General features: G+C 37.8%; 1 protein-coding gene and 1 long non-coding RNA gene across 7 annotated transcripts in view; one reads left to right on the top strand and one right to left on the bottom strand.

The window, feature by feature from the left end:
- The window catches only part of si:dkeyp-117b11.1 (B-cell linker protein), a 111,488-nt gene that overhangs the window by 83,438 nt on the left and 12,204 nt on the right, over positions 1-15,846 (bottom strand). For all 4 annotated transcript variants that reach the window (XM_046870603.1, XM_046870604.1, XM_046870605.1 and 1 more), the window contains exons 2-7: positions 11,518-11,543; positions 11,383-11,417; positions 8,347-8,384; positions 825-918; positions 573-658; positions 415-475 (exon numbers count right to left, since the gene is read on the bottom strand). In XM_046870603.1, coding sequence (XP_046726559.1) covers positions 415-475; positions 573-658; positions 825-918; positions 8,347-8,384; positions 11,383-11,417; positions 11,518-11,543 — 340 coding nt within the window. The remainder of the gene's footprint in view (positions 1-414; positions 476-572; positions 659-824; positions 919-8,346; positions 8,385-11,382; positions 11,418-11,517; positions 11,544-15,846) is intronic.
- LOC124399586 lies at positions 1,549-3,486 on the top strand. Of its 3 annotated transcripts, none has more exons than XR_006928254.1 (3): positions 1,549-1,623; positions 2,969-3,094; positions 3,207-3,486. It is a non-coding gene; the product is annotated as an uncharacterized LOC124399586 (long non-coding RNA). The 3 variants fall into 3 exon arrangements; XR_006928253.1 differs by lacking the exon at positions 1,549-1,623 and having other exon boundaries at positions 2,831-3,094; positions 3,207-3,310; positions 3,393-3,486; XR_006928252.1 differs by lacking the exon at positions 1,549-1,623 and having other exon boundaries at positions 2,831-3,094.

Raw genomic sequence — 15,846 nt, 5'->3', positions numbered from 1 at the left:
CACACACACACACACTTTAGCATTTTTAAAATAATGCTTTGTTAGAACTAAATATATATTAAATACGCATATGTGCTTACTATAATCCTCAAATGCATTTTACAAAGCTAGCCACCAATAACCACGACTCCCCAACTACTTTAAGATTTTTAGAGATTGACACTGACTACAACACCCAACACACACAAACTCTCTCAATCTAAGAAATAAAGCATTATCATTTAAACTGTCATGCAATAATGGACTAGCAATTCTGATCGCATCAAAATAAAACAAAGCATGTTTGTTAACATGAATGGGAAATGGGATTTAAGCTCAGTCTTGCCTTTCACTTTTAGGTAGATTTATCTTAAAGAAATATATACACAAATGAACTTCTGAAATGTACAACTTTAAAGGTAAATAAGAGCTTACATTTTCTGTTGTTGGAACTGTTGGAGAACTGCTCTTGGTCAGGTAGTGGCTTAGGTGGTTTCTAGGGGGAAAAAAGCTTCCTGTCACATTTTGTTTCTTGTGCTAATATTTAACTCTACAATTGTAGAAGCAGGTAAATTTTTTATAATATTTAATACCATTTTAGGTATGCTCTTGGCTGGTCTTGGTGGTGGTGCTACTTGTCTTTGGGGATTTATGAAGTTGATAGGCCTCTCTGGGTAGCCTATACATAAATCAATGAGATTAAAAACATTGCTTTTACTATAGTTAAGCACTTTATTAAGTAGATTTTTTAACAGAATATCCACTAAAAAGGCATTGACATTATGCAAAAAAAAAAAATCATTTAAATCTGTTTAATAAAATTTAAAAAAGTTAGCAAGAATTACCAAGGTATACATTCTCTTCTAAATGCCGATGTTGAACTTTGATGGTAGGGCGCTCACAAGGGGGAGCTTCATATGTATCACCGTCTTCCTCATTCTACAGAAACATCACCAGAGAAAAAAAACCTTGACTGTAAGATTTTCACAGTCACAATCCATTATATAAAAACATGCTACAGTTAAAGGCATTAAAAACTCTACGTTAATGCTATTTAGTATGGCTTTATGTCAGGGGTGGGGACACGAACACTAGCGAAGGGGAGGAGAGCTAGGGTGAGGGAAGGAGCCATTTGCAGAGACAAGCTCAGAGACAGGGGATTCCAGACAGGATTTTTATTGGGGGAAAAAAGAGAGAAAAAAGCAGCATAAAAAACTCAAACAGAGAAACAACAGAAAGAAACCAGAAAGCTGGTCAAATATTGAATCTAAAAATAACTAGGAAAACCTCTGAGGCAAAAATCCCCCCCACAAAAAAAAATAAGAACCTGGTAAAGAATAAACTAGAACCTTGAGAAATACACCGCAAGATCTTTTACCTTAGGAGAATGATCGGCTTAAGCATAAACAGAGAGAAACCTTCACTAGGGAAGAGGGGAAATTGTAAAGACAGCTGTTGTATGGTGGGATCGATCTATGTATGTCCAGCAGGTGGCAGTAATGTAATGTCTTGGCACTGTTAAAAGCCTGTGAAGAAGAGCTATCGGGGCTCACCACTGTTAACACTTAATGTGTGTATGTTAGGCTGCTGTGATGTGTCCTAAATAAAGCGACCATCAAGAATGACTTCTCTGAGTATTTTCTGGTTGGTATTTCAAGATATAAAATGCCAAATCAAACATGCAAACATTTGTGACTATTTCATTCCCAACAATACACACACACTTACTTTTCTAAGAGAAATGCTTGATAAGTAAGTGTGTGTGTGTATTGTTGGGAATGAAATGGCCACAAATCAATATGAATGGCCATTACTGTAAAACAATAGCTTGTCTGGCTACCTAGCCATCATTATGAATGCCAATTTAATATCAATAGCCAAACATGTACAACAATAGCCTTTAATGGTCAGCCATTCATTTATATGCAGACTGTATGAATAGAGTATGAATTGCAACCTGAGTTTATTAGGTTGCTCTAAAAACAGTGGGAGTAGGAATCTCATTTGTCAAGAAAATGTTCATACAATTTAAAATATAAACTCATAAGACATGTGGCCTTTAACTCAGTATTTTTCTGGATTGCTCCAGGACTGAATGTATGTATTTAAATATGAAATAAAAATAATGTTCAGTGTAGGAAATATATCCAAATATATCCATGGCACTTCATCATCTATAACTTAATATCTTTTCGAGCAATATCAGCTTTGATGATAGACAGTAAAGTTTAAAGTGTCTTCTTTCCAATATCTAAATTGTGTATATGCCACATTTTTGTCAAAAACTGTTAACATTTTTAAAATTAGGTAGGACATTTCAGCTGTGAGTCCTAAAATTTGGGCTGGGTGGGGTTAGGGCTAACTAGACATAGTCTCAGAGAAATCTTTTGTAGGAATCTCATTTTCATGATATCTTAATTCAATTTCAAATATAAACTCATGAGACATTTGCCTTTTAACGCATTACTTTTCTGGATTGCTCCAGGAATGATTGCAATTTAAAAAAATGTCAATTCAGGAAATGTATTTTCACAGTACTTCAAATTTTATAACTTAATAATAATTTTATAATCTTTTTGAGCAATTTAAATTTTAAATAATGGACAGTAAAGCTCAAAGTGTCTTCTTTTTAATGATATTTAAATTGTGTATGTAGCCCACTTTTATCAGGAACTGTTAAAATTTAAAATTAGGTAGGGCATTTCCAGCTGTGAGTTCCAAAATCTGTGCCGAAGGCTAACAGGTTAATAAGGAAGGGATAATGGGAAACAGGTGAAGTAGTGGGGAGGGCAGAGGGAGAGGGGGAAGAGGAAATTAACAAAAATGGGGAAAGAGAGATGCCAGGGGGCAAACAAGGTTATGGTCCAACAGGACCCTAACACTATATCTTAGTGTGCAAATGGGGCTTGAGTAAGGGGCCGCGCCAGATGGAAATGAGTGGTAATAAACACCTGCAGCTGATAAGACTAATCAGTGTGCTCCGTTTCAGTCCGTCGATGCCAATAAAGGGAGAAAGCCATGTTTTAGATGGAAAATCAGGCGGGAGCTAAAAGAGAAAGCGTGCCAATCCCTGAGTAAGACGGGCGGATCCCGAACTGCGAGTGTTAGCCCCAGCGTGAGTATTGTAAATATTGTAAAAAGTAAAGCGTGGGGTGAAAATTTAAGTAAAAAGAAAGCTCTGCTTGGTAAACGTTTGCCTGTCTCTCTTTCTTCCTGTGCGGAACCAGCGAGTTTGCTATAGTAGAGCTGAAACCCTGTGCTGGAAGGGGGGTATTACAAGCTACAAGCTGGAAAGGCTTTCCTAACAGCGAGGCCATGAGTGAGCCCTGGCGTGAGTACTGGAAAGGAAAGCACTGTGGTAAAAATTTAAGTAAATAAAGAAATCTCTGCTTGCCTGTCTCTCTTTCTTTCAGCACGGAACCAGTGATTTTGCTACACTTAGCAACACCTCAAGAATGACATGTTGAAAGACACTAATGATGTTTTATTAAACTCTTCTTTCACTGATTCATTTGAAAAGTCTATTGTAAATTGATTTTAAAAATTGCAATTTTGGATATTCACAGCCTTAAATCTTTGCCTCAGATCATGCTGCACTTGATTATGAAGATTTTTTTTATACTATTCACACAACAGAATGGAAAGAAGTGAGATGTTAAAAACAAAAATGTGATTTACTAAACCAAATCAAACAACATACATTATAGTACCCTACAATAATATTTACACCCTCTTCAAATATGAAAACAGACAAAAGGCTAAAGAAATTGGTAACAAATTGGGGATTCCGGAGTTGAGGACTAAGCAGCAGGAATGACAAACAAGGCAGCTGCAGCATGATATATTTATAAGCACAAATTCAAAATGTCAGATCATATGTGTAATCTCAACAAAACTGATAGCAATCTTACCAGCTCTAGAATGGATTCAAGTAAAGCAGGCAAAAAGCCCTGTGATATGCACAACTCAAAATTTGCACTGGAAGGTTTAGAGCATGGAATCTCCACAGCACGGCAAGATCTTATATATGAATTATTGCAAATTTTTTTATAATGTTACATAAAGAACATAAGCATAAGGGTTGTTTTATTTTATGGGTACCAGCACATGTTGAAATATTGGGGAACAAGGTAGTGGATATTTTGAACCCAGCCATTAGGGGGGCACAAGCCAGTGCACTCTTAGTGCCGGTCCCAAGCCCGGGTAAATGGGGAGGGTTGCGTTAGGAAGGGCATCCAGCGTAAAACGTGCCAAATCAAATATGCGGATCACAAATGAGAATTTCATACCGGATCGGTCGAGGCCCGGGTTAACAATGACCGCCACAGGTATCGTTAGCCGACAGGGTACCGGTGGAAATTGGGCTACTGTTGGCCGAAGGGGGAGAAGGAGAGGAGGAAGACGTCTACAGAGACGGCAGGAAAAGGAGCAGTGTAGGAGAGTAGAGGTTCGGGTTGGTACTTTAAATGTTGGTACTATGACGGGTAAAGGGAGAGAGGTAGCTGATATGATGGAGAGGAGAAAGGTAGATATGCTGTGTGTTCAGGAGACAAAGTGGAAAGGGAGTAAGGCCAGGAACATTGGAGGTGGGTTTAAACTGTTTTATCATGGTGTGGATGGGAAGAGAAATGGTGTAGGGGTGATTCTGAAGGAAGAGTACAGTAAGAGTGTAGTGGAGGTGAAGAGAGTTTCTGATAGGGTGATGATCGTGAAGGTGGAGGTTGAAGGGATGATGATAAATGTCATCAGTGCCTATGCTCCACAAGTTGGCTGTGAGATGGAGGAGAAGGAAAGATTCTGGAGTGAATTAGATGAAGTGGTAGATGGTGTACCTAGGAAGGAACAATTGGTGATTGGGGCAGACTTTAATGGGCATGTAGGTGAAGGGAACAGAGGTGATGAGGAGGTGATGGGTAGGTATGGTTTTAAGGAGAGGAATGTGGAAGGGCAGATGGTGGTAGAGTTTGCTAAAAGGATGGAAATGGCAGTGGAGAACACGTATTTTAAGAAGAAGGAGGATCATAGGGTGACGTATAAGAGTGGAGGAAGGTGCACACAGGTGGACTATGTGCTATGCAGGAGATGCAACCTGAAGGAGATAAAGGCGAGCTCTTCGAACCCCAGATATATGGAGAGAACACACGTTCTCAAAGCGCTTAGACGCAGTGCCTCATTCCCTCAGGAAACTGCGGTTACATACGTAACCTAGAGATGGTCTTCTTGTAGAATGGCTGATGAGGTTGTTGGATACATGGCAGGAGTACTGAGACCATTCATCTGTATAAAATATCTCCAGATACTTAAAAGGTTCAGGCTTCCTGTCTTCATGGACCTACACTGTGACACACCCATGTGTACTAAAACATTAAAAATTTAAATAGTGTCAACACTTTAAATAGATTTTACTTATTATTTACAAAATAAATACAAGTGTTTTGTTTGCAATTGGCTGACATTTATAAGAGAAGAGTATTTTTGTAAATTATTTGAATAAATTATCCAAAGGTTAAACAATAAAGACATTTCACAGCCTTCTTTGTTAATTTTTACCATGGGTGGCAATAATTTTGAAGGGAACTGAACATGCTCGTAGACCTATGGCAAGGGACCAAAAACCCCAAAGATGAGACCTACTATGTGTGCACAGAATATATAGCCTTTACTGCTAGAATATATATATATATATATATATATATATATATATATATATATATATATATATATATATATATATATATATAAAAGGGCTCTGAATCCTAAAATGTTTTAACTGATGTTTTGCCTTATTTGGTGTGTAGAATAATCTTTATAATTGACATGGATTTAAATGTATTTATATTAGACAATAATTAACAAAATAAAGTGCTTTAAACTTAAATATATAAAGTTATGTATTGTGCAAACACCGACTAAATTTTGCTTATACATATAAAAAAAAAACAGAATTCTAATTCAATTTAGATTTAAATAAAATTGCCTAAAGATAGCAATGTTATTAAACTAATTAAATGTTGATTTAATATCCTGTTACAGATTAGTGAGACAATGCACACCTATTTGAACCATTTTTGGTTTTTAGTTATTTTAACTTCAAAAGTGCTTTGAAATGTCTATTATTGAATAAATTAACACTGGTTTGAAATTGTTGCAAACTTAGGATACTATCAGCCTAAAACTCTGTCAAAAGTTATTAACGAATTTAAAATTTTGACAGGCCTAAAAAAAAAAAAAGAAATATATATATATATATATATTAGTGTGTGTAAAATATTAGACCAAAATGTATGTAGGGCAAAATATGTGTAAAATAAGTGATGTGGTGGGTAGTTTTTGTCCACCTTTCCCTTCACACACAGTGGATTTGCCATACCACATCAAGGTGGAGTTGGTTAGGATGCTCTTAATGATGCAGCAGTTAAAACTAATTAGAATCCCTGGAGACAGATGAATTTTCTTATGATTACTTAAGAATTACAGATGGTGTTGTGCCCTCCTAACCAAAGCTAAAGTGTTCTGGTGCCAGCACAGATTCTCAGAGATGTGGACTCCCAAGAATTTCTCTACTTAAGTTCCAGGCTAGGCTTCGGATCTCTACCCGGTAGAGCTGGCCAACCACTGTGGTGTCATCTGCATACTTGCTAAAGTTGTTAAAGTTGCAGAGGAGCACAGTCTTGGGTGAACAGGGAGTAAAGTAGTGGGCTCAGAACACAGCCCTGTTGGATGACGGTGTTCAAAATAAGGGTTCAGGATACCTGTTTGCCAACCTAACAGTCTGAGGTCTGTTGATGAGAAAGTCCAAAATTAATTTGCATGTGGAGGTGAACATACCTATGTCACTGATCTTAGTGATCAGTACAGTGGGGATGACTGCCTTAAATGCAGAACTAAAGACAGTGAACAGCATTCTGATGTGAGTGTTGCTTTTATCCAGGTGGGTGGGGGCTGAATGAAGAGCCGTGGAAATTGCATCCTCTGTCTAACTGTTTGGGCAACAGGCAAAGTAGAGTGGGTCCAATATAAGTGGTAGGCTCGCAGTGAGGTGGCTCAGATCTATTTTCTTTAGGCACTTCATAATAACATGGGTAAGTGCACCTGGGAAAAAATCATTCATTCTTTCTTAGGCACTGGTATAATGTTTGTAGTCTTCAGTCATGTGGGAACCATTGGCCTAGGCCAGTCACAGGTTGAAAATGCCAGTGAACACCTGTGCCAGTTGACGAGCACATGCTCTGACACACGTCCAGGTTTGCCTTCCAGACCAGGTGCTTTGCATGCATCCACTCTGCTAAATGCTGAATAGATATCTGTTGTTCAGTGTGATAGTGGACTGTCAGCAGAAAAAGAGTCAGCATTTGAGGTGAACTGTCCTTGATTAAAATTAGCAAAAAAGTGATTGAGTTTGTCTGGTAGGAAGGCACTGCTGGTTGACAAGAATGGACAGGATTAGAACTTAGTTTATAATAGGGACAGCGCATGTAGAACGTTTTGGAGACAAGGTAGGGGAGGTGAGATTGAGATGGTTTGGACATGTGCAGAGAAGGGACACGAGGTATATCAGTAGGAAAATGCTGAGGATGGAGCCAAGCGGAAGGAGGAAAAGAGGAAGGCCAAGTAGGCGGTTTATGGATGTGGTTACGGAAGACATTCAGGTAGTTGGGTTGAAAGAGGCAGATGTAGAGGACAGAGGGGTATGGAGACGGATGATTTGCTGTGGCGACCCCTAATGGGAGAAGCCGAAAGAAGAAGAAGAAGAAGCAGATGATATAAGCCTTCTCCCAAGCAGTTTTGAGCCTGCTGATATGACAGCAACTCCAGAATTATTTTACAAAGAACCAAACAATCCCAGATTATATAACAAAAAATCAACACAAAATCTATTTTTAATACACATACAAAAAACAGATGCAATGATGTTTGAATTTGTTGATGTGGCAGATATATTTTTCACCTCAACAAGATTTTTTTAATCATCAGGGGTCATACTCTATGTTGAGTTGTTTAACTCCAAAAGTCCTAGGACAAGTTCCCAGAATACAAGGTATTGATGATTTTTTGCTCAAGAGTCTAAAAAGAAATATGTTTGTGGTTTTCTTTTATGACTTGCAGGGTTTTTTTTACTTCCTACTAGCATGTTTCCTGTCTGTATGGCCAATGGTTTGATCCATCTGATAAGCTATATCAAGAAAAAAGTAAGAGATAGTAGAAAATGCTAACAGAAACATTTGTGCTATAAGCACATGCTTGACTACATAATTTGTTTTAAAGAAACATGAAAATACATACAATTACAATTGTTTGCCTATGCACCCTTAGTGCTTGGCTGACAAATGATTACAAAAAGCTTGTGTTTGCAACCACCATACTTACTAAATCATCTTCAGACCAACCACATTCCGCATTGATATCTGAAAAAAGTGAATAGAAAAAATAGAGTACCAACAGCCTGGTAATGAAAATGGACATGTTCATTATTGTATTATGCATCCTCTAACATATGCCTATAATTCTGAAATAATTACTCATACTTGAAATAAGTACCTGTATTTTTGTATACAATCATGTATAAGGTGTTATCAAAAAGTTTCTAGGCTAGTTTTGTAACATGCCAACAGATGGCAGCACAAGGCCGATGCACAGTCACAGGAAGCACCTTATATCTTCATAAGTCAATGTGCTAAAACACATCATCCTGCGTACATCGGGAGCTGGGCAAATGGTGCTATTCTGACCATGTGCATTACCATGTCTGTGATTTGATCATGGGCAGTTTTTGAACAAAGAGCAAACAAATTCTGTGTGAAACTGGCCCAATCTGCCAGAGAGATTTTTGACATGATTTATCAAGTTTAAAGCGATGCTGCAATAAGTCATTCAAGGGGTTTTGAGTGGAATGTGCGCTTCAAAAGCGGAAGAACATCACTGGAAGACAACAAGAGATCCTGATTCGGCAAAAGAGACAGAGCTAGAACAAAGCTAGTCTAAAAAGATTTTGATACCACCTCGCAAAAATAAAGTAAACTGATTTATTTTTTTCAGAATAATTTTCCTTAAGATTGTGTCTATTTAGAGAAAATGCTGGAACACTCTCACTTTGTGACTTTATAAATGACCTCAGCATTGTATGTACATTGGCAAAAGAATACATAAGTTTTAAACACAAATTCTGGTTGTTGTCCTGTGTTTAAAGGACCACAGTTATGGTGAAATTAGTATTAATGGGAAATAAGCATTCAACACATTAACAGTTTTTTGTATTAAACACATTACCAATTCAGCAGTTCACATGAATAGGTTTGACCAGATTATGATATTAATTCCAGAATTCTATACACCTAAAAAAAATCATACTAATACAATCATGTTAAGAAATAACAAAACACCAAAAAGGTAAGCAAGAGCAAGAGAGCAGGTGGTTTCACAAAGTAGTGAAAAGTGTTTTACAACCCTAATTCCAAAAAACTGGGACACTTTGTAAAATGTAAATAAAAGCAGAATGTAATTATTTGCAAATCTCATGAACTCATGCGGAAAAAGTAAATGTTTCATCAGTTTAAACATTTGATATGTTTTTATGATCTATTTTGAACAATAGATCATAGAAAACATATCAAATGTTTAAACTGAGGAAATGTACCATTTGAAGAAAAAACAAAGTAATTTTGATTTTGATGACTGCAACATGTCTCAAAAAATTGGGATAGGGCAACTAAAGTCTGAAAAAAGAATTATTATTTTGTTATTAAAATTAAACAGTTGGAGAAACATTTTGAAACTCATTTGGTTAATTGACAACAGGGCAGTAAGATGAATGGGTATAAATCTTAGATAGGCAGAGTCTCTCAGAAGTAAGCAAGAAGAGCTTTACCAATCTGTGAAAGATTTAGTTTTTTACAAAATATTGGAACAAATTCAGAATAGAGTTCCTCAACAAAAAATAACTGCAAAACAGTTATACATAATATCTCACCATTAAATTACATTTAATTACATTATATAATCAAAAAGTGTCAAAGAATCTGGAAAATCGACAAGGGCAAAAATTAATATTCAATGCCCATGACCTTCGGGCCCTTAGGTGGCATTCCTGCATGGGCTCATTAACAACTACAGAAATCATTGTGTGTGAACAGTTTTCCATGTCATCCACAAATGCAGGTTAAATCTCTATCATGCAAAGAAGACGGAATGTGTGAACATGATCCAGAAATGCCACTATCCTCTCTGAGGCAAAGTGGGAAACTGTTTTGTGGTCAAACAAATGCAAATTGTATTTATTTTGGAAAACCATGGATGCCACATCCTCATTTGAAAAGGCTATATCTATACAGGCTTTAGAGCAACAAATGCTTCCATTAAGATATCTTTTTTTTTTTAACAACGCTAACTGCATCTATTACAGTAGTATGACTTCATAGTAGAAGAGTCTAGGTGCTCAACTGGCCTGCCTGCAGTCTAGACCTTTTACCACTTGGCACATCATGAAGTGAATAATACAACAAAGGACACCCAGAACTGTTAAGCAGCTAGAATCCTTTATCAGACACATATGGAACAACGTTCCTCTCCCAAAACTGCTCTCCTCAGTTCCCAGATGTACAGTATATGGACAGTGATAGTACATGATGCTACTATGATGCTACATAGTGATAAAATTTGTCTTGTCCTGAATTTTTTTAGATGTCTTGCAGCCTTATTTTTGCATTAAAATGGTATATATTCTCTGTTTAAACATTTAGTTGTTTGTTTGTTTGTTTGTTTTATGGTGAATAGAATATGGATTTATTATATTTGTTTTTATTTATATTTTACACAGTGTCCCAACTTTTTGGAATTGGGGTTGTAGATCAGCTGGGATAGTGCATGTTGATAGGTTAGAAAAAGGTTGACCACAAATCCCCACAAATTCATGAATGCATGAATTCATCATCCATTTAAAGAAAGAAAGAGGTTCCCAAGACCTTGGCAACAAGAGGGTTGTGCTACAAGACATCATCACTGGTTGATGAGGATGGGTTACACTTTTGGGTCTGGTTCTTCTCAAGGTTTCTTCCTCATAACTTCTAAGGGAGTCAAGGACCAATAGAAAACTACTAGTAAATCTACACATTTTAGCAGGTACAATAGACAGTGCACCCCACTGCCATGACTTTAATGCATGCTTACCCCAGAAGGCTCCAATACTGAAAAAAAAGGCATGTTGAAGTTCCAAATGTTTTATGCTAAATTTCAACAAGAATTAACATGCCTTTTCTTCAGCTAAAAACAAGTTTGTACTTCTAGATCTTCAGTTAAAGACAAGACTGTACTTCTACATCTACCAAAATGTATAAATTAGGACTTGATTAATTGTTTTACACATTATTGTTTAGTCATTTTATTTCAACAAACAATTATACACCATACCTATTCGTTTGGGTGTAGCAGGAGGTCCACAATGTCTGCACAAAATAATTAAAAATAACATAACTCTTAAAAACATATATGAATATAAATATTCAAATAGTAGCTGAAGAAAGTATGTAATTTACAAATACTTACAAGTTTTTCAGCTTTTCAAAGAAACTCTGAAAAAGTGTATGGAAAAAAAGTATGCAAATATGTGAAACATTATAAAATGATCAAATCTGATTGTTCAGAATGCATTGATATATTTTCCAGAATTGGTTTTTATTTTATATGCTTATATTTTTATTATATTCACTTGCCACCAGAGGTGGCAAAAGTACACACATCCTTTACTTAAGTAGAAGTACAGATACGTTTTAAAATATTTGGGTAAAAGTTGAAATACTGACTACTTTTTTACTCAAGTTAAAGTAAAGAAGTTTGGGATCTGACATGTACTTAAGTGAAAGGTAGCCATTACTTATACCTGTATTAATGTCACTCTGGTAACGGGATGTCATGTCATAATCATAAAATATTTAATCGCGATTAAGTGCATGATTGTCATGAGTTAACTTATGATTAATCACAATTTAATTGCACATTTTTATCTGTTCTAAATGTACCTTAGATTAATACTTTCCAATTGTTTAAAACTCTAATCAACATGGGCATGGACAAATATTGATGCATTACACAATGTATGTTTATTATTTGTGAAACCAAACTCAACATAGAGCACGAAGACCGAATATTCTTGTAAACGTTTTTAGGTAATTATGATTTTTTTAATTATGTAAATTATTAGGACACCAAACGAAACCTTTGCTATGTTTCCACACAAACAGTTAATGAGGTGACACTGGAGAAACCGTACCTCTTATGACCTTAATTTCTCTACATTTATTTATTATGTATGTGAGGCAGCTATTTACTTAGATTCAGGTTGTTTTATTTGTGTGTCTGTGAAGAAAGATGACAGAGATAGCAGAAGGCGCACCCTGTGTTTGCTCTATTTTACAAAAGCACAGTGTTTTGTTGTTATTATCAGTGTGTACAAATGAAAGTAGACCCTTTACAGATTTGAATGATGTATTGCTCTTATATGTAAGATAAAAAAAAGACAGAGTAATCTAAGTTAGTTTTGGCGTTATGATGAAAAAAAATGGCATAAAATGTGCAGACACATTTGTCTACCCTGTATTGTTATTGTAAATTGTTACTAGATGTGTGCGTCATGTCGGATTTTGGTGCTGATTTAAGACTTAATTTATTTATTTATTTGTATTATTTTTTGGCGGAGTTTATATATTTTTTATAACTGAGTAAAGAGAAAGGATGTAATGAAATAAACGTGTTGCGCTAAAGGTTTTGATTTTGCCCGTTTTATATTTATTTATTTATATAAGAATATATTTATATACGTTTCGAATGTATTTTATTTACGTTTTGAACGTATTTCAAACAGATGTGTACTTGGTACCTCTGCTGTGCAATTAAGTCAGACAAAAAAGAAGTTATCAGGCTCTGGTGGTAACTCTGAGATGGAGCGGTGCACTTGTGCGAACTCTGAGACGGGGCCGCGCGCTAGTGGGAACTCTGGACTAGAGCGGCACGCTCGTGGGAAATCGGGAGCGGAGCGCTCGTGGGAACTCAAGACCGGAGCTGCGCGCTCGTGGGAACTCTGGAATGGAGCGGCACGCTCTTGGCAACTCGGGAACAGAGCGGTGCGCTCATGGGAACTCGGGAACAGACCAGCGCGCTCGTGGGAACTCGCGAATGGAGCCCTCTCAGAATCAAATAGGTAAGTAAAAACAACCTCAGATAAACGACACCTGAAATAATACACCATGTCATTATTTATTTTTGCAAAAATATAACTAAAATGGAGAAACAGTGTGTAAAAATTTAAGTACACCTTGTGTTGCAATAGCCTTTAGAACCACCTTTAGCAGCATTAACTTGAAATAATTATGCTCTGTATGACTTTATTAGTCTCTCACATCATTGAGACTCCTCTTTGAAATGTTGCTTTAGTTCATTGAGGTTTGTGGGCATTTGTTGGTGCACAGCTTTCGTAAGGTCCTGCCACAGCATTTCAGTCATTCTTTTGTAGATTTGATGGTGTGTTCGGATCATTGTTCTGTTGCATGATCAAGTTTTGACCAAGTTTTAGCTGTCAGACAGATGGCCTTCCATTTTTCTCTAGAATACTTTTGTATACAAAGGTGTTTATAGTCAATTTAATGACCGCAAAACAAGCTCAAATCATCACTCCTCCACCACTGTGCTTGACAGTTGGTATGGGGTGTTTGTGGTGAAATGCTGTGTTTAGGTTTTGGGTATCCATTTGCAGATTTATTAATAGAAATAGCACAAAACACAGTCCCAAGAGAGAAAACGAAGCAAAGACAAAGTCAGAAAACAGGCAGAGTGTCAAAAGCACAGTAGAGCAGTCCACAGGGCAAACAAACCAAAAGTCAAGAGGCAGAGAATCATAGTAAAACAAAACAAGACAAACAGGTCAGTACACACAGAAGCATAAACAGAAACTAAGGCTTGGTATGCAAACAAGAATTGACAATACTTGCTTAGCATGAGAAGGCCTTATAAACACAATTATCCAGAAGTGCCCTGTAGTCCTGAAGTGCTTAGATGACTCCCTTTGTTGGGATGGTGGGGATACAGCAGTTTCCACTGTTACAGAATCCTCTTACTATGAACACCGCCATGTGTTGTTCTTCTTCGTCGGTGCCCCCTACTCCTGGGTGCTGGCTGATTTGGCTGGTTCTGATGAAACTCTTCAATAAAAGATGCATCCAGAATGTCTTTTGTGTTTACCCAACTCTGCTCCTCTCGGCCGTACCCCTCCCTTTCCACCAAATACTAAAGCTGTTCTCCATCATAAGTTCACAATTGATCGAACTATATAAGCTGGGGTACCTTCACTCTAAAAGGAAGCGGAAGGGTGTGTTGGCTTTGGTAGAGAGATGAGAAAAGAGGGGAGATGCGGTACCTGTAGGTCACCGGGTTGGCTTGAAATATAACTCTGAATGGCCTTATGAATAGTGGACTTAGTTCCTTGCACAGCAACTTCAATTTTATGTTTTGTTTTGATAGTTTTGAGTGATTTGAGAAGGGCAGTTTATTTCTGGATGTCCAGTACTGAATGAGGTGTGCAGAGTTTATGTGGCTTCCCAAGTAATAATGCTGTCAGTGGTGCAGCTCTCATAATGTAGTTCCTAATGAAACTCTGGTAGAAATTTGCAAAACCCAGAAATATTTGTAATTCATGTGGAGGGTGAAGGGTGAGGGCCATTCTGTTGCAGCTAATGTTTCCTTAATGTATTTCTCCATAGCTCTGGTCTCAGGGGCAGCACTGAGGTGTCACATTGGGGATGGTGTATGGTGTATGGTAACATCCCATTGTCGGTGGTGTGAGTACTGTGGCATGTTTCTTGTTAAAAACCTCGAGGGCCTGATTTTTGCAGGGACAGAGGCAGTGTACTAGACATGGAGTGTCTATTATTATTACATGGGTGGTGATGGTTGTTCTCTAGACAAAACTCAAAACAACTTTTTATTTCTTTGTGTTGCCATAAAATCATGTGATCATGTATTTAGAGCCAGGGAAACCCCAGAATGATGGGGCTGTTCAGAGCAAGCATGACATTCCACTTGTAGCATTATTGGCATTGTTTTGTGTCTGAGGTAGCCTTCCCCACTTGGGCAGTTGTCAGTTGCTGTTACACAGAGTAACGTAACACAGGGAAGGATTGGGATCTTGAGTGGCTCTCTGACAATCTCTTGGGCGATCAGGTTAGAAACACAGATAATGCTGTAGCTGGGGCTGCTCCTGGGAGATCCATCAAACACCTTGGAGAAACCCTGGGGTGGAGCAATGTAGTCAGCAAGGATTGGGCGCGGAGTGGCGCCCTCGGCGGGACTCTGGAGCGGAGCGGCACCCTCGGCGGGACTCTGGAGCGGCTTGGGGGCATGCTCAGCAGGGCAAAAGAGCTTTGCGACATCCCCAATCAGACAGGAAAGCTGAGGTTGGGCAGCTCCCGCAAGCATAGCTCAGGCACTGGAGCCGTTCAAGGAGATTATTTAAAACCATTTGGTTTGCCAGAGATTGCTCATGACGCACCCCGAAAATAGACTATCTTGGATGGGTCCCTAAATTGCTGGTCTGCAGTGGAGCAAGCCCAACACTTTGATGGGTCCATCTTTTAGCCAGAATATTCTGTCAGGGACCTTGCGGGTGAGACAGGATGCACGACCAGATTATTCTGTCAGAACGTTTGGGTGAGTGAGAACTCAAATGCAGGATGTGAAAAGGGGTAAGAAAAAAAAAGAAATAACCTGAACAATGGGGCAAGGCAAAAACACAGTCCAAAAACAGTCCAGGGTCAAAAACACAGGCTAACAGGGCAATGCAGGGAAGACAAAAACAAAACCGAAAAAACAGTCCAAAAAATCAAA

Source organism: Silurus meridionalis, chromosome 17, assembly GCF_014805685.1.
Source record: "Silurus meridionalis isolate SWU-2019-XX chromosome 17, ASM1480568v1, whole genome shotgun sequence".
Taxonomy (NCBI): Eukaryota; Metazoa; Chordata; class Actinopteri; order Siluriformes; family Siluridae; genus Silurus; species Silurus meridionalis.
The sequence above is the reverse complement of the archived record's forward strand: the minus strand, read 5'-3'. Positions and strand labels throughout refer to the sequence as shown.